Source organism: Rhea americana, unplaced genomic scaffold, assembly GCF_003343005.1.
Source record: "Rhea americana isolate MKP2758 unplaced genomic scaffold, rheAme1 scaffold_30, whole genome shotgun sequence".
Taxonomy (NCBI): domain Eukaryota; kingdom Metazoa; phylum Chordata; class Aves; order Rheiformes; family Rheidae; genus Rhea; species Rhea americana.
Genome location: NW_028186424.1, coordinates 2846359 through 2874342, shown reverse-complemented (window position 1 = coordinate 2874342; position 27984 = coordinate 2846359). Strand labels below are relative to the sequence as shown.

General features: G+C 40.0%; 1 protein-coding gene across 4 annotated transcripts in view; it reads right to left on the bottom strand.

Moving 5' to 3' along the window:
- SORCS2 (sortilin related VPS10 domain containing receptor 2) overlaps positions 1–26230 on the bottom strand; it is a 360885-nt gene extending 334655 nt beyond the window's left edge. For all 4 annotated transcript variants that reach the window (XM_085309605.1, XM_085309606.1, XM_085309607.1 and 1 more), the window contains exon 1: positions 26174–26230. In XM_085309605.1, coding sequence (XP_085165731.1) covers positions 26174–26205 — 32 coding nt within the window. In that variant the 5' untranslated portion in view covers positions 26206–26230. The remainder of the gene's footprint in view (positions 1–26173) is intronic.
- Between the last annotated feature and the right edge of the window lie 1754 nt (positions 26231–27984).

Sequence of the window (27984 nt, the reverse complement as noted above, 5' to 3'; positions counted from 1 at the left end):
TGGCTTTCTTCCAGTCCTCAGGCACCTCTCCAGATCTCCAGGACCTCTCAAAGATGATGGAGAGTGGCCTGGCAACAACATCTGCCAGCTCCCTCAGTACCYGTGGGTGCATCCCATCTGGGCCCAAGGATCTRTGCATGTCTAGCCTGCCCAGAAGGTCTCTAATCCTGTCCTCCTCAACCAAAGGAAAGTCTTCCCTTCTYCAGACTTTCTCCCTCACGTCCAGTCTACAGGATTYCCGRGGGCTGCCCTTAGCAGTGAAATAATTACAGATCAGAGGATACAGCCCTTAGAATGCAGTAGATAAAGCACCAAGAAAAAGATTCATGTGCCTGTGTGAGAAGAGAGTCAAACCTGCCAAAAAAAAAAAAAAAAAAAAAAAGGTAGGAAAAGAAGTTCTATTTGGAATTGCTGTTCTCTGCTCTTCACACCTAGGAAAGTGGAAGTAGTATGATCTTAGTATTCCCCAACCCAACAAATGACAAAGTACAGTATTCCGTGCACTTAGATCCCCCATTGTAAGGCTCATCCGCATTTAAATTCTTTGCCAACACAGGTACAAAAGCATGTCCATGAGGAGACGGAGAGGAAAAAAAATCACACTAGCAAGTTAGTTACAGACCAGGAATTTAAGCTCACAAAGACTGATAAATGAGCCTTCCTTCAACATCTGCCCCTTTACCTTTTAACAAGGTTGCTGTTTTCYAGTCTTAGATACATCTGTCTCATAGCAATAATGTTAGCATTTAGATTCACTTAAGTTTTAACCTGGAAAGAATCATTAGATTATCTAACCTGACCTGCTGCAAATACTGGTCAAAGCATTTTGCTCAAGTGCAGCTGTACSAGAGCATAGCAAATCATACCTGACCAATGCAGGTCTCTCCAAAAACCACTCAGCCTTCACTAGAAGAATCTATCACTTACGTTGGTTGGTTTGTTTCAGTATGTAATTATGCTTCCAATTAAAAATGTGTGCCTGATTTCTAATTTAAATTTGTCTTGCTTCAGTTCACGGCCATTGCTTCTGTTCACGCCTGTTTCTGTTAGCACAGAGCTGCTCAGTGCTCAGCACCTCCTCGCTGTGAGTGCACAGTGACTTTCTTCCAAATGAAATACATGTGTCTGTGAATACAAACGTGCACACACACGAACATACACAGAGTATCCGATCGCCATTACCRGTGATCGGCACCTCTACAGATCTGAAAAATGAGTATGTCACACCTTAAGCGTACCTAGGGTAACAGGCTTAGTACTCTCCTTGTATAAAGACGAAGTTGCTTGTAGCTAAAGACARTAATTCCATCTAGCAACTTATCAAAGAGACAGCAATGGCATCAATTTTCTTCATGTGGAAGAGCAACATAAGCTACATGGTGGCCATCTCTTCTTCCTCCTGGGCTGCAGCTAAGCATTGGAAATAGCAGTATCAGCCTGGTCGGCCCCTGCTCACGTGCTGACAAGATCCCAGCTTGAAGTGATCCCAGCTGCACTGCTGGATGACAGGACAGATTCRCACCTCACAGCAGACAACTTCATTGATTGTATATACCTGACACTTCCTGAAGCCCCATCACAAACTGCTGATGTTGGCAGTAAAAGCCAATTAAACAGCACTCCTCAGTGCTTGGGCCTCGTTTGGTCCTGATCATGAGGAATACTGGAAAATCCCAGAGGAAGGACAATCAGCCCCGGCTTATAAAGCACTCCCTGCTCGTGCAGCCGTACACCACAAGACGCACACAGCTGAGCCGACACAGACAAGCTAACAAGCTAATGATTACAGAAACGTTGATATGGGGTTTAGTTGACATGCAGTATTTATTTATTTTTTGTGCATTGGTATTTTCTGCAGAAAGTATGAAATAAGTCTCCTAGGAATTCCTCCCACCTCTCATTTATTCAGCAGTTTCTCCCTCTTACCATMCTCCCTTCTTCTTTAGATATAGAAGATATTTCAGGAAAAATATGCAGGGATGAGGGGACAAGACTTACCTTTTTTTTTTTTTTTTAATGACAGGTCCAATACACAGATCTATCCTTGTAATAGACTCATTAGGAAGAGAAAAAAAATAACTTCTGCTGTACAGGAAGGCCATAGAGTTTGACTACAAAACCAAACAAAACCTCCTTTCTTAACAACACTTGTTTGGAAATGCATGAAAACTTTCTGAAATTTGTAGCAAATGTGGTGTGCAAGTCCCCCTTAGAAACAACTATGTGTATTTATTCCTAGAAATGTTGATTTTTGTTATTAATATTTCTGCTTATATTGTAAAACAGCCTGAAGAAAAGCATGGAGGGCGTATGCAGAGAGATGTCTTCTCAGGTGAAAGAAGATAAGAAATATCTTCTTATAAAGGGAAGGCAGATGCCACAGAGGCACAGGTGCAGACGAGATACTAGCAGAGACGTCGCTGCACAAATCGCAGACAGCTGTATGTAGTGGAAGATGGCAGGGACGCTATTACAAACCCAAGTGGTAGTGACATAAGCTACAATCCGGATGACTAGATTACTGATAGCCTTAAAAATTAACAACTAATAATGTTCTGGAGTAAATGTATGTGAGAGACTGAACAGTGGTGCAATTCTAAATGTTGCAAGCACAYCCGCGGGCCCAGAGCTCTAACTGAGCCGCTGCTACACGGAGGGAGGGCGGGAAGCTGCCGCAGGCCGTTTCAGTGATGTGCGCTATCTTCGGTTTTAGTCACCAGAGAAGTCAAAGCCACTGAATTCTGGTTAGTGTCAACATGCTTTTATACCAAATATGTATAASTAACAGGAAAAAAAAGAAAGAAAAAGGCCAGATGACAAATGTACAGAAAACACAYGGCCAAGTCCTTTACAAAGAGTTCCTCACTCTTAGTGAGAATTTTCCCAGGGAAGMTGCTGGAGAGAGGGAGAAAGGAATGGTCTCGAGTCAGGCAGCGTCTTCCCCTCGCAGAGCTGTAGGGCTACCTCATTGCTGACATCTTCAATGTGTAAACTCACAATCAGAGCAAAAAGAGGAAAAAAATTAAAAAAAAAACAAATATACTGATAGTAAAATAATGTAATGTATGTGACAATAATTAGCACTCACTTTTTTTTAAACAACGAAAAAAATAATGCAAGCTGCTCATTCTCATCATTCTATTTAACAGTTGATTTGAAGTCAGTAACGTTAATAGCCACGTGATTAGAACGCAAATTAAGAAAACTCATATAGAAAAGGAACATTCAAAATAGAGAAGGGCATGCAGTTTGGGACAAGACATCTTTTTAAGACAGGAGTCTAACTCTGGAGTCTCAAGCAAAGAGCAAGAGAAAAGTTGGCAAATTTGAAATAGGAAATGATTAAAAGCAGTCACATAAAAAAGTTCTCTTTAAACAAGCATGAATAAAATAGAAAACTAGATCAGAGGATAAAGTAAACAAATGTGCTTCTCTATAAGTGCTAGATATCTAAGGAATGAGGGGGCTGCTGTAATACCAAGGGAAAAAATATAGAAAAAACAGAGTAGCTTCCAAGGGTGCCACCCATCCAGAAAAGCTTAAAGTTAAATCTGATAAATAAGGTAACTGTATCAAGAAACATATAATCTCTGTGGACTGGAATTTCAGTCCTACATAGGGCAAGTACAGTATTTAGCATACCACCAGGTCAGATGGGAACTGGCTGGTCTGGATGCGAACAGCGACTGCGATTTGCTCCGTGAACTCAAAGGCTGAAAGATCAGGAAACATGCTCACAATGGGAGACTTCGATGACCCCATGTAGGTTGCTTAAATGTTGTATCAGGGCATGATGCCAAGACTAAATTTTCAGACACTGCTTCATGAGCAGCTAGCCAGGAAACTTGGAGGGGAAGCAACTCTTCACTGGRTCTCAGCAGGGCTGTCAATGAGTCACGCTGTAATAGTGATCACCGCGCACGTAAGTTCAACATCTGTGCATAGGCAAGGAAGCCAAAATATCCACAACAGAGGTGGATTCAACAGGATTCTTGCATAAAAATAAGGATGCTTGTTTAAAAACGAAACCTAAAAAAAGCAGCTATGAAACAGGTAAAATGTCCGACAGATCTTTAAGGACAAGATACTGAAAATTCAGTGCAAGTGCATACTACCTAATGTAGACCAAAAAAAGAGCAAAAAATGAGCATGATTAAAAAGAAAGGCCATCGGAAAATAGAAGGAAAACTTTAGAAAGCTGAATTTTTGTCCAGCTGAAGAAAACAGGATGAAAAAAACAAATCCTTAGAAGGGTAAAGTAGAAAGTAGGCCAAAATAAAAACTCTTGAAAAACAGCTTGAAAAMGTTTACACTGTAATAATGAATATTCTGTCAAGCCTACCAAAAAATGGGAAGCCTGTTACAGAAGTCTGTGGAGCCAACGTATGAGCAAGGTCAGAAAAGAGCATCTAGAGAAGATGAGGCCAGAGAAGCCAAAGKGATGTTTTGCATCCTTATTCACTCTGGAACTGCTTTGAAAGGTTCCCACGTCACAACTCTTCTTTACAAGGGCTGCATTAGGATATGTCTTATATTAAAGTGTCAGTAAAAGATGTTTTACACAATTCAACACTACTCATCTGCCCAAACCAGATGGTAGTCATCCAAATGTTCTAAAGGAACTCAAGGATGAAATCATTACGCCATTAATTGCAGCAAACAGCTTCTCACTTAAAATAACATTTGTATTAGAGCAATGGACATGGCAAACATGGATATYGATTTTTTTTAAAGGAGTCCAAGAGCAATTTAGAGAGCTACAGGGCAAAAAGTCTGATAGGCACTATGCAAATTAGTAAAAACTACTCTAATTCTTTCTGTTGCAAGAGTCCACATGACTTTTGCAGAAGAAATTCATGACTCATTAATCTACTAGTTTTTTGACAGAATCAATGAACACATGAAAAGGAAAATCATAGTGAATAGCCTACTCTACAAGTCTGTAGACAAGATCTCCAATGAAATGTTCTCAAGAAACTAAACTGCTACTGGAGAATAGGACAGGTGTCCATATGGTGGAATAACTGMTCTAAAAACAAGAAAGAAATACAGGTTTGATTCATTTTTGCTATTGAAGAAAAGTCATCAGGGCAGTCCCAGAAGGGTATGTGCTATGGTCAGTGCTGCTTAACATAATTCCAGAAATGGGGGCAAACTGTGACAGAGGTCTGCTGCTAACACTATCCTATTCAAAGTAATAAAACAAAGTCCAAATTTGAAAAGTTACAGAAGAACCCTATGATACTGACTGACTTGTCATTAAAATGACAAAAGAAATTCAGTGTAGATAAATGTAAAGGGATGCTCATGGGAAAATGGTTCTAATATTACAAGCAAAATGAAGAGTTACGAACAAACTACTATCATATAGTAGAGGTATCTGAATGGTACGATGCACAGAAAATGTCAATCTACCAYTCAACAGCATTAAAAAAAATCAAATGAGAAATTTTGTAGGCAGGTAACAGAGGATAAAAGAGGTACTGTATTAGCCAATTTATGGTGCCCTCATCTTTACCATGGAGTGTGGTACTACTCTACCTATCTCAGACAGGATACAACGCAACCACAGGAAATACCCAGAAAATAAGGGTAAGCAAACAAATTACTTCTGTTCAAGGACAACTGATTTATGTTGTCCACAAAATCAGAAGAATGCAGGATAAAGAGAAAGATTTGTTTTATTACAACCTGCAACTGTAATTAAAAATGTGTCCAAATCCCCCAAAATAGAAATCCCAGACAAATAAAAGGGGGGAAAAAATCTATCACGAAATATTAAATACAGAAACTGCACCTCTGGCTCAGGAAGTCCCTGAGTCACAAACTGTTTTGACACTGAGAAAATATTCATGCAAAAAAACAGGAAATGTCACTCCTGTCTTCAAGAAGAAGAAGRAGGAGGTGTGAGGAACTGCAGGCTGCTTCGCCTCAGCTCCATCCCTGGAAGGTGATGGAGCAAAAAATCCTGGAAGTCTTTCCAAAACATATGAAGGACAAGGAGGTGTTTGGGAGTATTCAGCATGGATTTACRAAGGGGAAATTTTGCTTAATCAACCTGAAAAGCCTTCTGTGATGAGAAAAATTAACTCAGTGGAGATGAGGCCAGAGCAGTGGATGTTATCTCAACTTTAGTAATGCTTTCAACACTGTCTCCTACAACATCCTCATAGACATGTTGTTGAAGTACACACTAAGTAAGTGGATAGTGAAGCAGTGAAAACTGMCTGAACTGCCAGACTCAGAGGATTGTAATAAGTTGTATGAAGTCCAACTGGAGGCCATTCACTAGCTGCCTACCCTAGGGATCAAAAAATCAGGCCAATACTGCTTAACATCTTCATTAGTGACCTGCATGATGGGACCAAATGCAGATTATCTCCATCATCTCTTGCATCATCTTGCAAATGGTACAAAAGGGGAGGAGTGGCTGATACACCAAATAGTTGTACTGACATACAGAAGGACCTCAACAGACTGGAGAAAGGGGCAAACAGGAACGCCATGAAGTTCAACAAGGAGAAATGCAAAATCCTGCACATGGGGAGGCACGAGTACATGTCAGGTGCTAACAGACTGGAAAGCAGCTTTGCAGAAAAAGACAYGGGGGTCCTACAGGACAACAAGTTGAATATGAGCCAGCAGTGTGCCCTGATCGCAAAGAAAAACAGCATCCCGAGCTGCATTAATATCTCCAGTAGGTTGAGGGAGGTGATCCTTCCTCCTTACTTAGCACTAGTGAGACACATTTGAAGRACTRTGTCCAATTCTGGGCTCCCCAATAAAACAGTGAGATGGGATACACTGGAGCAGGTCCAGTGAAGGGCCACAAACATGAGTAAAGRCTTGGAGCATCTGACATAGCAGGAAAGCCTGAGAGGGCTGGGACTGTTCAGCCTGGAAAAGAGAAGACTGAGGGAGATCCTATCAATRGGTATAAATACCTCATGGGGACAGTAAAGAAAACTCACCCACGCTCTCCTTAGYGATACCCAGTGACAAGACAGGAGGCAATAGGCACTAAGTGATATGCAAGAAATACCATTTAAACATAGGAAAARCTTCTTTAAGGTGAGCATGATCAAACAGTGGAACGGGTTGCCCAGAGAGGTAGTGGAGGCTCCRTCTTTGGGGATATTTAAAAACCAACTGGGCACAGCCCTGAGCAACTTGCTCTAGGTGACCCTGCTTGAGCAGGGAGGTTAGCCGAGGCCATCTCCACAGGCCCACTTCAACCTCAACAATTCTGTGATTCTGTGGACCATCCTTACAGAATTGCCTTCTGGGCAGAGATACAACATCAAGCTGCACAGTCCTYTGGTGTAGTTATTCTTATTTTCTAAAGAATTATTTACAGTAAACTATTTTAATTTAAATGCTATAAAATGTATCATTTTAGCAGGAATTAATTACTTCAATGCAGAGCATTCAATTTGATTAATATTTTCCAAAACCTTTTACATTAAAAAAAATCCTACCCAACACATTTCTTCCCGCACCAAATCAACTGCAGAGCAAATCAAAAATCAAAGCATAAACTTAATGTTTGCTTTCTTTCATCTCATTTGATTAGAGTCATTAAATTTGCATCATCCTTAGCTGTGCAATTATTATCACAGAAGGCTTAGCCTCTTAAATTCAATTCTCAAATTGCAAAAGCTTTCCAAGAAGTGATTCTCCTTTTCATAAAACTTCCAGAGGATTTAAATAAAGCTTGTATTATTCAAAGAATCTATTTTTCCTCCTTTTCCTCCTAAATGGAAGACTCCTAAAAAGGAGTTGCTCAAAGCAGATCCATAAAGATCCAGTGCCTCCTTGTCCTGATCCTAGGAATACAGGCACTGAAAACGATGTACATGTAATTGAGAGGGTCTCTAAGACTGCTTTGCTCTATGGCATTCTGACTCTCACCTTACCCAGTACCTTTATTTTCACTCTCCCTCTCTCCTTGTCTAGAAGGAGAAAGGAAAAAATGAATTGCAAGAAAGGGAAAAATCTAAAGAAATATTTTCCTAAAAGAGTAACCTCCCAAAAAGTTCTCTCTGCCTGTTCTTTCTGCCTGTTTAGAAGGGTATTTATAGCTGGAGTTTTCAAAACCATATCCTCTCATACATAATTCATCTTATTTTTTTCCTTCCAGTACATGTATTTTAAATTATAATAATTTAGCAGTGCAGTAACAATGCAGTTCAGAACAAAACCTGAGTAATTTTTTGAATTAGAGAAATAAGTTATGAACTGCTTAAACAGCACAGTTATGGTGTTACTGAAAATGATTAAAGTGTACTGAACACATGCGCTCACCACACAGAGAAGCCCAATAAATCAAAGCTGTCCACTGTAACTTTRTAATATCTCTATTTAAATCTAAACAAAATCCACATTTATTAGTTTAATAGTGACATCTGCTCTCCTTCCAGCACCAACTTGTTCTCTTAATATGTCCTCGGATAGTTAAGACTATTTCAAATTGTTACTTGCTGCACATCTAAGCCATTGGGTGCTTCATCCCTTTACTAGGATTCTTCTATAAGCAGCTGTGACASAGGAGACATGAGGAAGATTCATGTCTTCATTCACGTAATGTTTTTATGCATATAAACATTCACTGATAACCTTTCAGTTTGAAATATTTGCTTCCTGGGAGCCTAAGTAGGTAAGGTCAGGTGCTAAAACAAAGCGCAGCAGGTACAGGCCATTTCTTTATGCCTTTTGAGTGCCTACTAACCTCTGAAACTTTGGGATTTGGCTCTGAGAACAGTCCGAAGCAAGGATATTATTCCTGTTGTGTTTACTACTTATCCACATATCCTTATCCTCTCACTTCAAATGGCAATGTTTTCTCGAGAGAGTGCTGGTTAAAATTAGGAAGCAAATCAGCATTGCCCATGCTTGAGTCCAGATTTCTTGTGTGTCTCTACTGCATAGAAGAGATCATACTTTCTTACTTCATATACTCTTAGAAGGATCAACTAAAAAGTTTAAAACCAAACATTAGTGAAATTAAACAGATGTGAGGGGTTAGGTTTAGCTCAGCTGCTTAGAGTGTGGTGCTAATAATGCCGAGGTCGTGGGTTCAACTCCTGTAAGGGCCGCTCGTTTGAGGGTTGGACTAGATGATCTCCAGAGGTCCCTTCCAGCCTTACCAATTCTATGACTCTATGAAAATAAAATTCTCCATTGGCAGCTAATTTCAACACAAGTTTCTCTTAAACTGATCACCCTGCTAACGGCCTAAGCTCTGACCTGAACTGTTCACATCCAAGATGATCAACCGTATTTCACCACTATATTCATAATAGTTCCCTGGCCCTTCTGTTGAAACTGCCTGAAGAAAGATATACTAGCACCGACTGTGGTGGGCCTTCTAATTATTTTAACAACTTTGGTATGAGCAATCAGACTGATATYACTAACTCTTTCAACACACATTTGATGGTATGTACTGTTAATTTTTAAATGGAATTAAATTTATAAACTAAGTTAACCTTGTTTAAAAAGCATTTTTATCAAAATTTTAAAGTCTTTTTTCAAGTACAATAATGACCTTTTCCACTAATTTCTTTCTTCTCTCTTACTATGCTTTAACTCTTCCTTTTACCTACCCGCTGCATAAAGACCAATCAGATAATAAACATACTCATGCAACAGAAAAATTACCACCTAGACCTTTCCCTGCCTTCATGCAAAGCAGATTGTGCAAACCCATGCAAATTCATGAATTAAGCAAGAAAAAAAAGTGAATCAGAAGCAGGTACGTAGTCCTTTTTAGCTGAAGGTATGCAGCAAAAAGTTTTAGGTTTTCTGGACTTATTTTTTTCAGCAATTTTCTCAAAGACAGGACACCRGAAGATGCTAAGAATTTTATAAATTCTGGATACAAAGAATTCTCAGTATGAATTTGAAGGACTTCACAAGAATAAAAATGCCATTGTATCAATAATAATCCTCAGGTAAYGTCAGAAGATTTACATCATTTATAYTATGACAGATAGAATATCCAGAAAGCAAGCATTTGATTAAGAGTATATGAAAGGGACAGTATGCTTAAGGGATTTATTGCTAACGGATACACAGAGAACAACAGAGAGCTTAGATCCACAGAAATATTTTTGATTCAAGAACAAATTAGAAGACTTAGGAATTAAAGGTTATAAATTGCAAACAAAATACAAAGAGTTAGGCTGGAAGATGAGTCCTCCTGCATTTTGGAACTAACTGAACAGAGAGACGAAACAGTTATCGCTGGTAGCTTTCCAAGTGGAAAGAAGCTTGAGTCAATGTCAGGGTCCCTGTTCACAGCCTCTCTGTATAACATATAACTTCTCTGTAAAAACACTTCGTATTTATGTACATTAATAGGTCATGGGAAGTGACTTCTGCTCCCAACTCATTTGTAGCCTTGGTTATGAGAYAGTGCTTACCAGCTGTTAAAAAAAAAAATAGTCAACAATGATCACTGTCCTTGCAAAACCCATGAATTGCTACTGCTAAGGAACAAAGTTAACTCATTCAGCRACTGCAGTGTCATTCAGAAGGTTGATAAAGCCCCCAGACTAAAGCATCTGCACCTTCCCTGACCCACCTGGCCTTCCAGAACAGACTCCTGGCTTGCAGGAATTGATCAGCAAAGCTCATCAATTTTCTTCCTTCCCACCTGGAAAAATCTGGCATGATTTGTAAAGTGTTAACACTCTGCAGAGAGTCATACAAAATAGACGAATGAATGCTTGTAAACAAGTAACTAGATCCATCATGAATTGTTCAAACTAGCATTAAACATAGCTAATTAGTTTTCTTTTTAATGAAAACTATCATTTTGTAATGAAAACTATTAAAAAATAGTTTACATCAAAATCTGTTTAGCTAGGGAGCCAAGAGGCAGAAAAGGTACTTTTGGTCAAGACAGACAAGATGGAGAACATTGGAAATAAAAAATACATGAATAAAAATTGCCTTAATTTCCCAGCAGCCTTCTGGTACAGCAGTCACCTGGAATAGAGCACACCGAACTTCAAGCTCTCCTTCAAGCCTCTTCTAAACTAAACTGTTAGATTAAAAAGCCATTTACTTCCTTGTGATAAGCGAAAAGACTGAACTCTACACCGCTCACAGCATGCCACTTTCACCAGCTCTCAGATGCTTTTTGTGACTCGTTTTACTCACTCTTCTTTCGATACGCTTTTAAATGTGTGGACAGGAGGCCTAGACAAGGCATTGCAGCATTACCCTCCCAGGGACACGYGCAGAAAGCAAGTTACTGCTCTTCTCCCTCCCCACTACTGCGATTTCCATGAAGTCCATAAGCGCCAGTTCACCCACGATATAGCCRTGAAGGTTACTACTCTGATCTCCTCATCCTTGTTACAGGCACATCTTTCTACCATACACCACTGTATTTTGTATACTAGATCCCACATTTCTTGCTCCCAGGTAAGTACCATTCCATTAAGCTAAACTTGATTTTAATGGAGCAACTTAAAGCTTTTCTGAAAGTTCAGTCCCCAGAATTTTGCCAATTCTTTTTCTTCTCCCAYAGACGTCATCATCAGTAACTTGCATTTACTGCCAAGTGGTTAAAATGTTGTATAGGCTGCTACTGATTTCTCCTAAACTCCAGGAAAGTATGACTACTCACTCAATGCTAATTAATTAAATTTAAAAATCTGTGAACTAGCCAGCTTTTAATATATTTAACCTGTGCCTTATTGATATTTCATAGCACTATTTTTATCAAATAGAGAATGAATGCCATGAAAATTCAATGTAAAAAGATAGTAAACTCACAGAATATTATACAGAAAAGAATCAGTTAAGAAGAGTATATAAATTCAAAAACTCCCCAAATAATTTCTAAAAAAAAAAAAAAAAAAAAAAAAAGCTTAAGTCGAAATAAGAGGCAACAATCAACCAAACCAATTCAACTTGTTGAGCCTCATGACCTTTTATTTTTCTTTTTTGTGATGCTTCCTGTTCTACTGCATAAACAGAACAGTTGTCACCTTTACCAGAAGCCAAGGGTGCTCAATATCTAAAATACACAATTTGGTGARCAATCCATTTTTGTTTGTGTAATTCACCGTGGTCTCTTAACCATGGACCTTCTCTCCTTGCAAGAGGYTATGCATTATGGAAGGGCATTCCAGCTAGGCTCTGGCACTCGATTCTGCAGTAGGACATTCACAAAATAGATCTTCTCCTCCAGTAGTTCCCAAGCTTGTCAGTGTTAGTTTTTCTTTACGGCTATATATAATGCCCATTCAGATCTACAGTTTTAAAGACRATGATAATTTTGAAAAATCTTTATTCTGAGCAATTCAGCTTCAAGCACTTTAAAGGGTACCGGATAACTGCAAAGAACCAAACATCTACCCTCTGAAAATCAGACTGGTTAACTGTAAGTACTTGCYGTTTGTGGAAATACAGGGTTAATATGTTTAGCGTGTGAACAAATAGAGTGACACAAACAGAGTGACCAGTTCAGGGCASGTATACCTCAAAGGGAGTATCGATACAAGTTTCAGTGAGCCTTACATGAGACCTTAACAGTACAGTCTTACTTCAACAGCTCCTTAGTTCCAGTAAGTCATGTGCCAATTTTAAAACAAARTAAGAGAGCCCAATGCTATGCCAGCGTGCACTCTAGAACAGACCAAATTCTGAGCAGTGTCATCAAATAGCTGCAGATAACGAGATCTCTTAAGCTTACATTTTAACAATTGTGTACTTACGCAGAGGTGGGACTGACCCATTTGCTTGTTCTCAGTACAGAACCAAGCTGGGTGCTGTGGGCAAACTGTGGCAGATACAACTATTGCCTTCATGCAACCAAGAGTCTTACTGTCATTCAGCTGTCCTGGGTAGGACTGAGTCAAGTCTGGACGGGGGGAAGGACTCAGTTTAGCACTGGGATTATTGCCATTTGCCATCAAATGCAAAAGGAAATCAGCAGCCAGGAATCTACTCCAGAGTCACTTTGCCCTCCAGTGTGCCTTGCTGAAATCTTCTGCCCACTACACTAAGTGACAAAAATACTGACTGAAAAGGAATGAGGCTAAGCGAAGATCCTAGCTTGTGAAAGAGCAAAGAATAGGTTAGAAAGCTGAGAACAAATGGATGCAGTGCTTAATTCTACTATATCAATTCTCTCCACTTTATTGTCTTAATTTAAACAATCACCCTCAGAGGCATGGAGAAAAGCCTTTCAAGACCTTTCAAACCTACAAGTTTTGTACTCAAAACAATTTAACCAGTACACAGTCAACATCCCTTTCCCTCCAACCTGAAGTAAGATCAGCCAGTTTCTGCCTGGATAAACATGCTTTGTGATGCACAAAGAAAATGCTTTGCAAAATGTCAAGAGAAAAAAAATGTCTGAYGTTGAGCAAAAGCTTAACCCCTTCTCTGCTGCAGGGCTTCTCTGGTGGAACAGCTACTCCAGTAATCAAAGGAGTGCTTGCTAAAAATTAAAGGCTACCATCAGAGTGAAAAAAGTGTGGGAAGAGATAATTACCACTTTCATAACAAATAGCATTGTATTCCACAAATGTTTGTCCTAAAAAAATCCACAATTGAGAAAAACTGCAGTTGCAGTCTATCGTTAAGTTGTAAGAACTGACTTGTAATCTGTATGAATCATTACTGCTCCATTGCTTCCAAAAGCAAAGTCTATTTACACCAATAAACCTAATTTATTGCTCCCTTCCCCAGTAAAATGTTGTTTTGTGCCTCCAAGTTCTGTTTTTTTTTTAAGGAAATCGTGTCAAGGGCCAAGTAGGTTAGCACATCCCCAGGGGTGACAATGTGCAGTTGCTTCCTTTGGAGCAACTGTTGTAGTGAAAACATTTAATGATTTGCTGACTGGGAAATCTTCCTCAGTATGAAAAAGACAGCAAGAACAGCTGGCACTTTTCATGTAAATTTTCATATGAATTTTACAGAGAGAGTGCAAAGGAAAATTAAATATTGAATGTGAAGAAATTCATAGAGCAGAACAAAAATCAGAAGAACCCTTGTCTGGTCTCGGATCTGCTTTAGTATCATCCAGACACCTACTTTTTAAATGCGTAATACATAGTAATTTACTTTGCTTTTCCACCTGCAAAAGACAGTAGACTAGAGTCTCCTAATAATCACCCCTCCAAATTAGCCAGTCAAAGAGAACATACAGAACAAAGCCGTAAGAGATAAAAGGTTTGAATCTTCATTCTTTAACTTTTCTCTTACTAAAACACTAAGGCAAAGTAACATGTTTCAGGGAACAATCTTTGAYGGAACAAATCAATCTTCTTTCCCATCTCTAGTCGTACAATGTCCCAGCGAGAAGAGCGCTCTCGTGGTAAATCCATAGATTTGGGGGCAGCTATTGTATACTACAACTTCCAACRCAATGCTGAATTTCATCCCATTTCCTTTGCATTGTTCCCAGTTAACTTGTATCTGTCAAATATTCCACAAAGAGTCCAGCCTCGATAGGAAGATACTAACAGGTAAGAAATTCACCAAATTAATGCTGCACCTCTTCTTGCATAATCAAGTATTTATTAAAGCAATCAGCAATTTTTTCTGGAGTAAAGTTAAAGATGATCCCAAATTGTCCAAAACTCTGCAAATCCAATAGTCGTGAAAACTGCTGTATGAAGTCCATTCCCAGAATAAGACTGTAGCTTACCTGTATCCTGGGATTACTACATGAAATCTTCTCCTAAAAAGTCTGCTTTGCATATTTCAATATTCTGACTTAAAAGAACTCTCTTCTAAATGAAGGACTGTGAAAAGCATATCTTTTTCCTTTCTTTCTTGGCAAAATTAATCTTCCTAACATTTGTGGACACAATAATGTGTATCTGTTGTAGACAAGTCTTTAGAAGGAAAAAAAAACCATATTTAAACCTGTCATTCAGTCTGACTAACACTTTACTTGGAAAAGCCCATCTTACAACCAATTCCAGCACATAGTGTCTGATTTCCTGGGAGCTGCTCCATGACAAACTACAGTTCTATGAGTAGGAACAATAGACTTGGCTTTGCTTAGTGGATTACAGAAGTTGCAGCCAAGAGATGTCATAAATAATGCACAAGCAACTAAATCAAAAGCCATCAAGAATTTATATTGCATAACAGAAGTGAGGACAAACAGTTAATGCTGGCATCCCCACTGCCCTTACGCTTAGAGGTTCAATGCAAACAAGACCAATGTTATCTTCTTCCAGAGGTAAGGAAGTGCCTTAGCTTCCAAAGTAATTTTGACAGAATTAAATCTCCTGTGTCAATAATATGGACATTAAGGGATTTTTCACACTTATTTGCATATTCAGATTATCTAGGTACCTATATGCAGGCACAGTCAATTTTAAGGGGGGAGAGGGAGAGAACTCCACATGCATTACCCCACTTCCACAAATGGGGTAGACTAAGTGTGCCCCATTTTGTGTCACGTAGTAGAAGAGAGAGATCAGCAACCAGGAGCAAGTCCAATGGAGGGTCACTAGCCTGGCGAAGCATCTGAAGCAACGGACACGCCAGGAAAGGTTGAAAGAGCTGGCTTTGGTTAGTCGGCTTTCCCAGGGAAGGGGGGCTACTGGGAGATCTAATTTCAGTCCTCCAGTTCCGAAATGGGATTTATAAATAAGGCAGGACCAGGTTCATCTCAGGGCACACGATGAAAAGACAACAGGCACACGTTGCAGGATGGAGTATTCCAGTTGACGTAACCCTGCACAAAGAGTGGAGAAGCATGAGCACAAGTCACCCAGCAAATCCGTGGGATTTCCAGCCTCAGAGATTTTTAAAACTTGATGGTCTTCTGAAGCTGGAGCCCTGCTTGAGCAGGAGGATGGGCTAGATGACCTCCAGAACTCTCTTAGAACCTATTATTCCTATTATTATTCCCTGAATCTATGCATGTGTCCCCTATTCACAGCCCTACCAAATATGCTACAGAAAAAAGAAATAATAATGATTATTACAATAATATCAATTTGTATTCATTCCCAAGATGGAATGTTAAAATCTTYATTAAAGCTTAAGCATCTGGAAGCACCAAAGTGAAGACTTCCACATAACASAGAAACCAGGAGGAAAAAAGATTTACTCAAACATACTTATTAAAGTACTTTACAAATGTTAACGYGCCTTTTGAGATGCTCAGTCCAACAATCACTGTAAAGTTTTTGGAAACTCAGCTCGGTGTTTCCCATGTCAGTGCACAGCAAGAGACGGCTACCAGAAGCACATTGACGCAAGCAGTCAAGGTCTTCTCTAATTGTGACCTACTAAGGAAACACTGGGACAGGAACAAAGGARGCGTGCTTTATACAACACGCTTGCAACATACTTTTCTGATCTTTAACTGATTAACTTTCTTTCCTTCTTTTATTTTATTTAAATGCGCTTCTGGGATGCTTTACTCTCTGGAACACAGACAAATTTACAAATTCACCTGAGGCCCTATAGATAGCCAAGGCTTGAGATTTTTCACTGTAGGCTTCTGCCCTTTGCSAGGAAGCGCTGCCCTCTCACAGTGCAGACGCGTATTTTGCCAGCGTGTGCCTCCCACCAGCAGCGAGCAGGGCACACAGCGAGCTGTGGTCTGAGCTGCAAATTGCACCAAAATGGCAYCGAGAGTTTAAATATTACACACCCGAAATCATCACACACAAAAAAAACTCACCAACTGTATATTTTGCTTTTTATTATTTTTAAATATGGATAGAAAGTAAAATATTACTGTTATTCTGCTTTTATAAGGCAGGTTGAAGAAGAAGCAAATTAAAAAATACTGTAATACAAGACCAGTATTTAGCATAGACACTGCCTAGGGGTAAAGGCAAGGTAGAAAAACCTTAGACTCTAGACAATTTACTTCACTACAGTACAATTTCATTTTTTAATCACATTTTCCAATATATACTGTATCCCATGGAGACATTATGAAATTAATTCATGGACCACATATGGTAAGAATTAAGATAAAACAGTGATAAGTCTCCAAAATTCTGGGAAGAGAGTAGAATTTAAAACCATTTTCTYTCCCACGTGTTAACATTTTGGGTCGAAGCGTTCAGCACAGCAATCCCATGGATCGGTGTTAGAGGATACTATCTGAATCCTACRGAAAGCACGACTATACTTCCTCTTCCTGCCAGAAGGGAGAGCTTGAAAGACTTGCTATCAAAACGYTTAACTATGTAGACTCTTTTTGAGAGAGGCTGACTGAACTGTTAGTCCTTTTGACATTAAGAAAGCACGTTTCATTGCAGATCTGCTCTGCTTGTTCCCCTGGCTTTTGCCCAGGGGTAAGCTGTATGTCACCGGTGAGGCAATGTCTTTTTATCACGGGGTGTCATTTGACCTGCACACACCCTCTTCAAGGAAAACAATATCCACTTGGCAAAGAAAATACACGCCAGATTTGGAAAAAAAAAAAAAATAATGCTAGCATGCTTTTCAACAAATAGTCAGTATCAAGGGCTTTTTCTCAGACTGCAGTCATAATTTCTGATCCTATGGCACAAAATTGGGATTAAACCTGCTCACAGGCAGCAGAACAACCTTCAGTCTGCCAAGGAACATGCATCGGCCCTGGAACATCTCCACGAGACAACCTGACACAGCTGCAGCTGACAGGTTAGGCAAAAATACAGAAAGGTTTTGTAAGCACTTACACCTCACCCAYGAGCAGCTTCTTCAGTCTTGACTGGAAAAATCAAGACTGCATGAGCTAGAAAGCCCCATGGAAGAGGCAGGACAAGAACTTGCRAGAAAAAGTCAGTAGGAGGGAGGACTGGTGACAGTCTGGAATGACTTTTTGAGATTTAGCTCAAGAATTGCTATTTGCTAAAGCAAAATCAGTTACTACCCCTGCTCAATATSGGATAGAAGGAAATGATGCTAAAGTGGAAAGAGGGGGAGCAGAAGAAAAACGGAGGGGATAAAAAAATACATATGAATAAAAACAAAAAAAGAAAAAAAGTGTTTGGAACAGAGTGCCAGTTGACCAACCACTCATCTTGTCAACAYGAGAGGGCAGAGAAAGGAAAGAAAAAACTGTCTTGACTAAACTTCCATATCAAGGAACATCAAAAAGTATCAAGACATTTAAATCTTGCTGTAAGATATGTTTAATCAGTGTATATTCCTCTGCAAACTCTTTTGCACATAGGATTATATTTACTTGTTAAAAACTGGCCTGTATGTAGCTTTAATTTTTCCAATTCCTATCAAAATTAAAGCAGAAAAAGCTGTCTGATGTTACAAAGTCTCTAATAAACAAGTTATGTGGGAAATATCACTTTAGTTATTTTCATGTTGAAAAATATATTCTGTACTGCAGGGATAATAAGTGAATAAAACATTAACAGTACATTTTTCTATACCATTCTGCATAATTACCTATGTAGCTGTTCACTCATTCAGCTCCAACAATCGCATTAATTTGCCGTCAGCTAGCAAGGGATGCAGTAGAGTGGACTGCACGTCCTACAGAGGTAAGCAAAGCCGCTCGCCTGCCACGTACCACAGGAAGGACACAAGGTGCCCAACACTAAGAGGAGCAATGGGGGTTTGCAAAACAGCATTTTCAAACAGCAGCTGAGAAAAGGCACGTTGCTGCCCTCTGCACAGTCACCAGCTGCCCCGCAGTGAGACTACAGTAAGTGTTTTCAGGTGGGTCTCACTGTGTCAGTGCTCTCTGATGGACTTTCTTCCTCAGGCTCAAGCCAAGAGCTCTAAGGAGACAAAGCACAAGATGTCCCTAAGCTTCACAGCTCCTTCACGCTCTGCGTTACAGCAGCGCTACCGCCCCAGCGCCGGCTGGCGTCCTGTTGCTCTTGTACAATCACTTCTCCCAATAATTTCTCTTGCAATGCACATGCCAAGCAAAGACCGCAAGGACGCCAGCAGGGAAAGAGCAGGTTCTGCAAGCAAGGTCCTGCAGACAGCTGAAGGTGGAGCCAGCAACATCGCTAGTGTCTGATCACAATCTCCTATCCACCTGCCTAGATGCTCCCCCATGACAAGGCCTCTGCCCTTTATCAGCTTGTTAAAATATAGTCTGTTCAGGTTTTTATAGTTCATCATCACCACAAAAACGTGAAAGCAATGAAACTAGCTGCTTTCGTCTGTGGTTTCTTCTTTACTCTGTTTTGTAGAGTGGGGGAAAAAAAACCCATTGCTTTATATATATAGTGTCAGTCCACCTGCCCCTAGGTTACGGGCCCAACACCCTCCTGCCGAGCTGGCCTGCAGACAGTGGGAGTTAACGGCTGCCAGTGCAGCAAAGAACTTCCGATTTGCTAACAAATGATAGCTCAGCTATTTCTTATACGAATTTAGTCTAGAGGAACCACGCCACAGTGAGAGCCCTGAGATTGCTGTTGTCAGTTTGACCATACAGGAGTCGGACTGTGGACAGTGCCAGTGCAAGCTTCCCTGTCTAATTTTGAGAACACTGGTAGGGAGAGAAAACACCCCCCCCCCACAAAATTCACAAACCTCATAGATCCTTAATGCATAGAAGGACATTTTTTCTCTGCTCCTCATCTTAAACTTGTCTGCTGAGGCTAGCAAAAAAGATGATAATTTCTTACAGGGAGGCTTGTGAAATAAGATACCGTTCTACAATACAGCTGAGGAAAAGGCAGCGAAGTGGCTTTTCTGAACTTACCGTCACTGCTGACCTGGACCAGCTTTGGGGCAGAAAGATCACATAGCCTACTATCATCTGTCCCAGCCATGTGGAATCCGCTCAAAGCAAGCACCTGCCTGCTGGCACCATGGGCCAATTCCCACACAGCCCGGGGCCTATGCAATTTTTTTAAGGTATCAGCTCTAATTAAAGCAAACTGAAATTCTTAGGTTCAAAGGGCTCGACCAATGCAGCAGGAGTCACACAGCAGTTTAAACATGCGAGTACTTTCTTAAGACACTGACTCAACAATAAAGTCTCACAATGATTTAACATCTTCTCCAGAAGCAAAGGGGAAGAAACAAAAACAAAAACAAAAAATTCACCCTGTAAAGGAATAACAACCCCATGTGGCAAGATCCATTTAACACGCTCAGCAGCAGTGCTGCAACCAGCAGGAGCACAAGTGTAAGCACAAGTACACTGCAAGCAAGAGCCTTTTCCTAACACATAAATCATAGCTTTCCAAATGGATCTCAATCTGTATGTCATCCGCTCTTTGTGCATTCACAAACTGCAGTGTAGAAACAAGTAAACATTGGACATAGCTGCCACCATCATCACTGCTCCAAGCTGTCAATGACTGGGAAGAGCGGTTACGAAATAACACTCTCATCTATGAATGATAATTGTTTGGTAAAGAATTTTGGACAGATTTCTTTGGTAGCTTTAAGCTGTTTATGGGACGTTTTTATTTCAGTTCAGAGCTGTGCACATTCTGGTAAYGCAAGATTTGAAAGGGTCTCCTTATGCAGAGAGCCCAGGCCCCCATGGACAGCCCTTTAAAGGCTACCTTGTTCAGAGGGGTCTATGGACAGTAGGCATTTCTACATCTTTGCCATGGGAAGAAATGGGTCACATGTCCAGTAGAGTACCCACCACAGAAGAACATTGTAACAGAGCCATGAGCACCCTYTGCAGCTCCAGATCAATACAGCTGCCTACTAAAGGCATCAATAATCATTTCTCTAATATCTTGCACATTCAAAGGCAGTCAAGATACGTTCTCTTCTCCTCTTTAGGCTTTAATGTACTTTTTTTAAGCAAACAACCATAATAAAATATTACCTGTAGATGGAAATCTACTACATTTGGTTTCTAACAGGAGCTTCACAACCCAATTTTGAATACCCCAAATAAATTTAAAATAGTAGCTCTCCTGCACTATTTGATACATAATGACAAACTGTAGAGCATTAGCAAGACAGAAATTGCAGCAAAGATAATGACAGTCTTTTTAAYGCTATTAGATGAATATGGAAATATGATCAAAGAGTTCATAAAGATCTGTTGTTCAATAATAAAAAAARATATTGTAATTGTAGGACTGCCTTTTTAACTCTATCGCCCAAACCCATTTCACAGTGGAACATGTGTAAACAAGGCTATAACAGGATGACAAAAGCATTGCACAGGTGGGCAGTATTTTGATTGCAGAATCTGTATTACTRGGAATGATGCATTAGCCAGACACAGCACAGTTAGACATTAGCTCCCAAGCTGAGTTTGCTGGGCTACTAATTAGAAAGCCACTTCTTTTTGCTTTTACTTGGAAAAAGAGCAAATTTGATATGGAAATCACAGACTCAGTAACTTGATCCCTTGGGGCCATTTCTACAAAGTCACTTTTCAAAGCAGAACCACAATGTAAGACCATCTGGAAGTGCAGGACGTTGCAAAATACTGCTGCTCGCTTATTAGRAAGCACTTCACCGTCAGAAAGTATTTCACTGGGCACCAGACTSTATTAGTCTTTTTGCTTTGCTTTCCAAATTAATTTTCACCCATAAACTCAAACACTTTGRAAGCAAATGCCCATACTCTTTTTTCACTCGCTGTGAGTCACACGGGGCAGGAGCAGTTGGAAATCTTGCTTTCCTGAGCATTATTTCATTCATTGCACAGACTTTAAGAATCTTCTGCTCTTTACGGTCTGAATTTCAACCTTAGTGTAGGCATACACCTTTCTGTAAACGTCCAAAGCACCACCGCAGTCACTGTGCATTGATCACTACTGACAGTCAAGGGGTTGACACAACTGGGTCCTGCCCAGAATCCGTGGCTTTTTGTGGATGCAAATACAAGCAGCTGTGCCTCCAAAGCAAGGGAGTTTTCTGACTCACCGAGATCTGCCACGTCCCACGCTGGCAGTGAGACACACGCGCGCGCTCTCACCTCGAGCTGCCCAGCACTGTCCTSGGATCTCCCAGGTTCCCAGCCCAGCATGGCAATTTCCCTGCCTCTCTGGGCTGCCTTTGGAATAAGGAGTCTCACTATATTCAGGTAGTATATTCAACCACATTCAAGTAGGCCAAGCAGTCTGCTCCTTCATTCAGCCGTTACTCACTGACAGCATGTGGGATATAGGAGAGTATCCCGACATCTCCGGAAACTGGCCTACCTAGGGCTCGGCATGCAGTGCTGAGAGGAGTTAACAGAAAATAATGCAGCTTGTTTTGCTGTGGCAAAGCTGCAGCAACACGGGGATGCCATCGGGAACAACGGCAATTACACAGCAAGTGGCSTCAGCACTACCCTATCATTACAACTTGATAATAGGCAATCAAAACTTTATTAGCAATCAGCAGCAGCATCTATTATTTATTGCCTAGATCAAGTTAAGAAGGGAAAGGCTGCATTCATGTCAGAAACAGGACTCTCAGCCAGCRCAAGCACAGGGCTGGAAGTCATTTCCATGGCTGTACAGTACCGAGTTATTGGATTCAGCAATCATTTAACATCTCATTTATCCCATTTATAAGATGGTGATAATAATATTTACCTATTTCCAAGACATATTATTATGATTAATTAACACAGATCTGTAGATAAGTATTAGTATTAATTTCTTAGAAGCTACCAATTCAGAGCTAGAATATTYGATTCTAAGGTTCATATACATTTATCTAAACCTGCATGCATACAATGTATGCAGGCAGCTGAGCYGGTAAAATATGTGCAACGAAGTATTTATGCACAAACTGGTCCATAAATGTATGCGAACAGGCACTTTTTTTACCCTTACCTTAACAACTCCTTAACTAATTTGTTAACTACATTAACAAAGTATCAGAAGGAGCTCACTACACAAACACGCATTGGCATTTCCTAACTACTTGCACACTTYCACTTATACCTCCAACTCTTCAGTGGAACCAGAAATGACTGCTACTAGTGAAAGGTTGCTAACAYGGTCACTATCTCGCACCATTTTCGGTGTTTATTAGACAATGGTAAGATTCCAAGGTAATTAAAACTTAGGTTTCCCAACTCTGTACCCTTGCCCATGTGGGCAGGCTTAAATTACTTACATAAATTTAAAAAGCTCTATAAAGGCACAGATCACTACCTAGATCTATCTGCAAAATCTGGCTTTGTATGAACCCCCATYCCAGTGTTGTAACTTTACCACAAACTGCTGTTTTTCTGCACCGCTCCACCCCAACACTCTCTAAGGCAGGGCTGCAACTCCAAGGCCCTGCAGCACAACTAGCCATCGTCCGACCAGCGAGCCACCTCTCCCTTCTCATCCCTTGCTCCACTAAGCCAGGAAAGGCAGGGGAAAAATAACTAATTTGAGTGATGGGAGAAAAAGAGAGAGAGAGATGAAGAGGAAACATTTCAGAGGAAGAAAGGAAAGATGGCTTTTCAAGAAGCAAAAGCTTATAAATAAATAAATATATAAATAAGTGCCACGCTGTGGTAATACTTCTTGATTGGCAAAATAAAAGCAGGAGAATAACAACACCGAAAAATTAACCTGGTGGACATAGATTGGGTTATAAAGCATGTTTATGCTCATTTAGAGAGCAGGCAAGTGAGGAAGAGGAAAACATTGGACTCATTCAGGAAGTAGCAGGACAGCATCCATTCCCGTCAGGGCACAGAAACCTCGCAGAGATTCATGCCTTTCATCTGCTGACAAACTCTCCCATAAAATTTTCCGCATCTGTTTTATTGTGTATTCGTTCCGATGCAAATGAGGAGTGCAAAAAAGAAAGAATAAGTCAGAAAAAATAAAATATGCATTTTATCTTCCGGGCGTGCTGCCAATGTGAGCAAAACAACATGGCTTCATAACAAATACATCTTTTGGTGCATCTTCACCAAATTACACCGAATTATTTTACCCAGACCCATGCAGCTTCCCTACCTGCTCACCACCAATCCTTCTAAGCACCATGCAGAGAGAGGCCTCCTCCAATTCAACAACTGCACGTGCAGCTTTTAATTAGGAATGGAGGAAGACGGAGGAAGCAGAAGATACCTCGGCATGGAGCAAGAACAACCCCTGGTCCAAGTGCTTTTAAGCATTTGGGKTTTTTTTTCCAAGTTTTTCATCCTCATTTTCTAAACAGCCAAAGCACCTGGTAAATCTATTATCTGTGAGTAAAAGAGCCTTGTTTTCCTATGCACACACACTAGCACCAATTTTATTCAAATGCAGTTCACATTAGTTCTTATTCACACCAGCTGTCAGCAAGGTCTGAATGACCTTGCTTAAAGTGTTTACATTCTCAAAAGAAAGCAATATTATCCAAAGCCTGTTTTATGTTCATTTTGAAAGAACAGAGTCCAACTGCGTAAGCTTAAAACATTTCTATGAGGGATTATATTGAAGTGTGGTTAGCAAAACTTGTAACACATTGCATATGCTGTACAGGCCAGGAGCATATAACAGGAAGGCAATGTGTGCTTCCGCAATTATGAGAGTATCCAAATTTCCATTTGGTTGTCTTCTTTGCACAAGATGTTGGGCAAAACTTAAAGTAGAAACAAATGTGCAATTATCTTCCCATCCTGTAAGTTTAAAGGAAAATTACAAACGAACTGTCATAGCCCTAAAGGCCGATCTGAGCCAGTACTAAGCATTGCATTTGATACTGGTCTCTCTCACACATAACCCCTCAACGTTTTTTATTCAAAAATATCCTTGAGCTGCATGAAGCGCTCTACTTGGCTAGGCTGTAGCAACCACAGGTTGCTACAGCAGCACAAGGTACTGCAAAGATACGCCGGTGCTATGCGAAGCCCAACAAGCCCAAGGGAACGCAAGGAACCAGGCAGCTGTGCAGCGCGTCCCGGGCACAGCCGTCTCTCACTCCCCGTTCTGCCACCCGCCCCTTCTCTCGGGCGGTCTCTGCGTAAGTTCTGGCATGTACAGCTGATCCCCTGGATCCCCTTACAAGCTTTGGGGAAACTATGGAGGTCACAAGTATCTAGGCCACGAGACATCATACAACCCATTTGTTTCTAGACCCGAAGCTTATGTGCTACATAATAAATTTACACAGACTCATTAAATTTAGGTGCTGACTATTTAGATGCTGAGGCAGAACGTTTCAAGAATACTTCTACTGCTACAGATAACCAAGTAAAACTGGCATAACGAACATCAGAGCAACAGCACTGATATTCATGAAATATTTTCACGTTTAAAGCATACATACTAGGTCTAGCAAAAGTTTGTGGAGGAAGATTTATACAGATATACAGAAAATTAGAGCACACAAAGTCTATCTAGCAAAACAAAATGAACACATCAAAGGACAAAGATTTTAGGTGTCTGATTTTCAAACTGTCATTCAATACTGAAGCACGTAAAACAACTTCAAATAGGTTCACATATATAATTCTGTATGCATTCAAGCACAGACATCTTTGCAAACTAGGTGTCTTTTAATCATTTACCTTGAAAAACATGACGTTCTCAACAGGCCAACAGCAGATAGTAATTATAGTAATATGTCTCCTATTGACAAGCTTAAAATATGTATATTTGTGTAGAAAAAGAATGTGATGGGAAAACATTCATCCTGATCCATGACACTGAACCAGTATAACATAGGCTTACATCAGCTCTGTTTTTGTGCTGATAGACATCTAAGCATGCAATTTGTATACACACAGGCCATAGCATATTGATATCCTTATTCATGAATCCTGAGGAAATGAAAAACAATTTCAAAATCTGATTTGAATTACTGCATGTTCCCAGTTATCATAAGACAAAATATAACCTGCACTGGCATTGTATTTCATCCAGAAAATCAYGACTCCTTCCAGATCAGGATTATTTACTAACTTCAATATAGAACACAACAGCAGCAAAAACTCCCAACAGACACAGCCCAACACAGTTAATATTTCAAAGTCTTTAAGTAACTTTCAATGAAAAAATTCCAAGTAAAAGAAAGGAAACAGCTTCCTGTAACGTGGGATCAGAAAGATACTTCGTGCTCTATTACTGTGTGTTTCTACAGCATAAAACATTAAATCTCTTTTCAAGATCTTTCTTATTCAACTGTAGCTCATCTAAGGAAGAAAAAGAGCAAGAATTGATGAGAATCAGGCTAACCTTGCTACATTAGCACCAATAAGCTATCAGCGCAGCTCAGGAGCAGTCTCAAAAGGGAAAAGAAACAGATCCATTCAGGCAACAGGGACATTAAAAAAGCAAGACATAAGAAAAAGCAGAGAACCTACCTCCACAATGAGCTTTCCAGCACTTTTCCCATGTCGGTATGATAATACTTGGTAAGGATCAGGATCACCTAAAAAGACAATGACAATAAATATATTTATACACATAAACTAATATAAGAAATAGAAGTAGCTCATGGGCAGCACTATTCTGGTGACTGCAGATGTGACTTTTGTGAACATCTGAGGAAATGCATTCCAAATCATTTTCACTTCGTAGCAGAAAACTTTTATTTATTTTTAGACTGATTCTCTTTTTTCCCCTTTTTCTGAAGACAGTGGTTACAGCACTCAAAGTTTTCTGTAAACCTGGTGACTATGTAAAAGCTTGCCTGCTTCACAGGAACTCTGGAGTTGGAACAGTTACGTAAAGCCACCTACCAAATGACAAGCCGTTTGAATGACTTCCTCAGCAGAAGAAGCCAGTTTCCCAATTTAAATTTAGGAATCTGACATCTACTGACACAAATTTTTCTTTAATCCAAAGTGTTAAACCATGACAAGTGAATGTCATTACCCAAATAGCAATTCCAGACAGAAAAGGAGCTGTGACCTTCTCTGCAAGATCAGAAAAGCAACTTCAACGTCTGTCATATTTCATTCCTAGAAACACCACATTTTTTTCTTCAAGAATCAGCCCTGTGCTGTGCAAGTTATTCATCTATGTACCRAAAAGCAACAAAATACACATAACTAAATTTAATCCACCAAACATCTTTAATCTAACAGAAGAGTCAGTAAGAAACACATGCTCTAAGTTCAACATCTGACAAATTCAGTGGTTAGCCGATGTAAAGCTTTAGTCCACAACTTGTGTACTGAGCTTACTACCGTGTTTTATATTTAGATCACTTGAAACAGACTTCCTTCACTTTCTGCCAGTCCACATCAGTCCCTCCTGTACCCCAGTCACCATAGGAGCCCTAGGGAGGGTTGTCCTTGGAAGAACCTCTGGTTCCTTGCACAGCTGTTAGCTTTCTTTAATGCAGGGTCAACATCAGTCTCCAACCGTTTGGAGCCTGCTTTTATTTAGCTAGCACTTCCTCTGCTCCTGACCACCAGATGAAATCCTTAGCAAACAGCAGTTGTAGGCATYCACTTTGATTATCCAGATAATTAATCTGCTGATTCTACATTAAAGTAATAGTTCAGAGTTTGGATCTTTGTACCCTGGAGATCATGCAAGCACCAAATTCCTGGCCATGTGTGTTCTCTACACGCTGTCTGAGATATAACACATTTTGCAAAAGTGAGCTATGATATCAGTCTCACTCAGAGTGATCTAAGCCAAATAAATTCATGACACTCGTTCCTGGATTTATACTGATATAAGAAAAAGCAAAACCAATGAGTCACATAAATAATAATCCATAATTCACAAATAGTATTACTCTCTCCTGTTCTCAAAAGAGCCATAACCTACCAGGCCACTCTTCCTTATTGCACTTTGTTGGAGYTTGATGAGAAAATGCTATAAAAACTAAGGCTTGGTTTAAAACACAGAAAAAACAAATGAAATCTCTTACTTTTAAATAGATTACTACAGGACTACAAAGGCAAGAGAAAGAACCATTTCCCAAAGGAGAGAGTTCTCTGCTGATGAGATTCCTGGCTGCAGCCCAAGCATGCTCCATCAGGTCAGCTATTTATTCTATTGTTAGTGTCCTACTACATTTTTTTGTTGGTGCTTGCAATTAGAGAGGAAAAAGAAAGAAACTTCACTCCTGGGAGCAAGCCTCTATTGGCTTCAATTATTAGGGAAAAAATTTCGACCAGTGGTTTTTGAAGCAACAGAAATTCTTAGGCCACAAAAC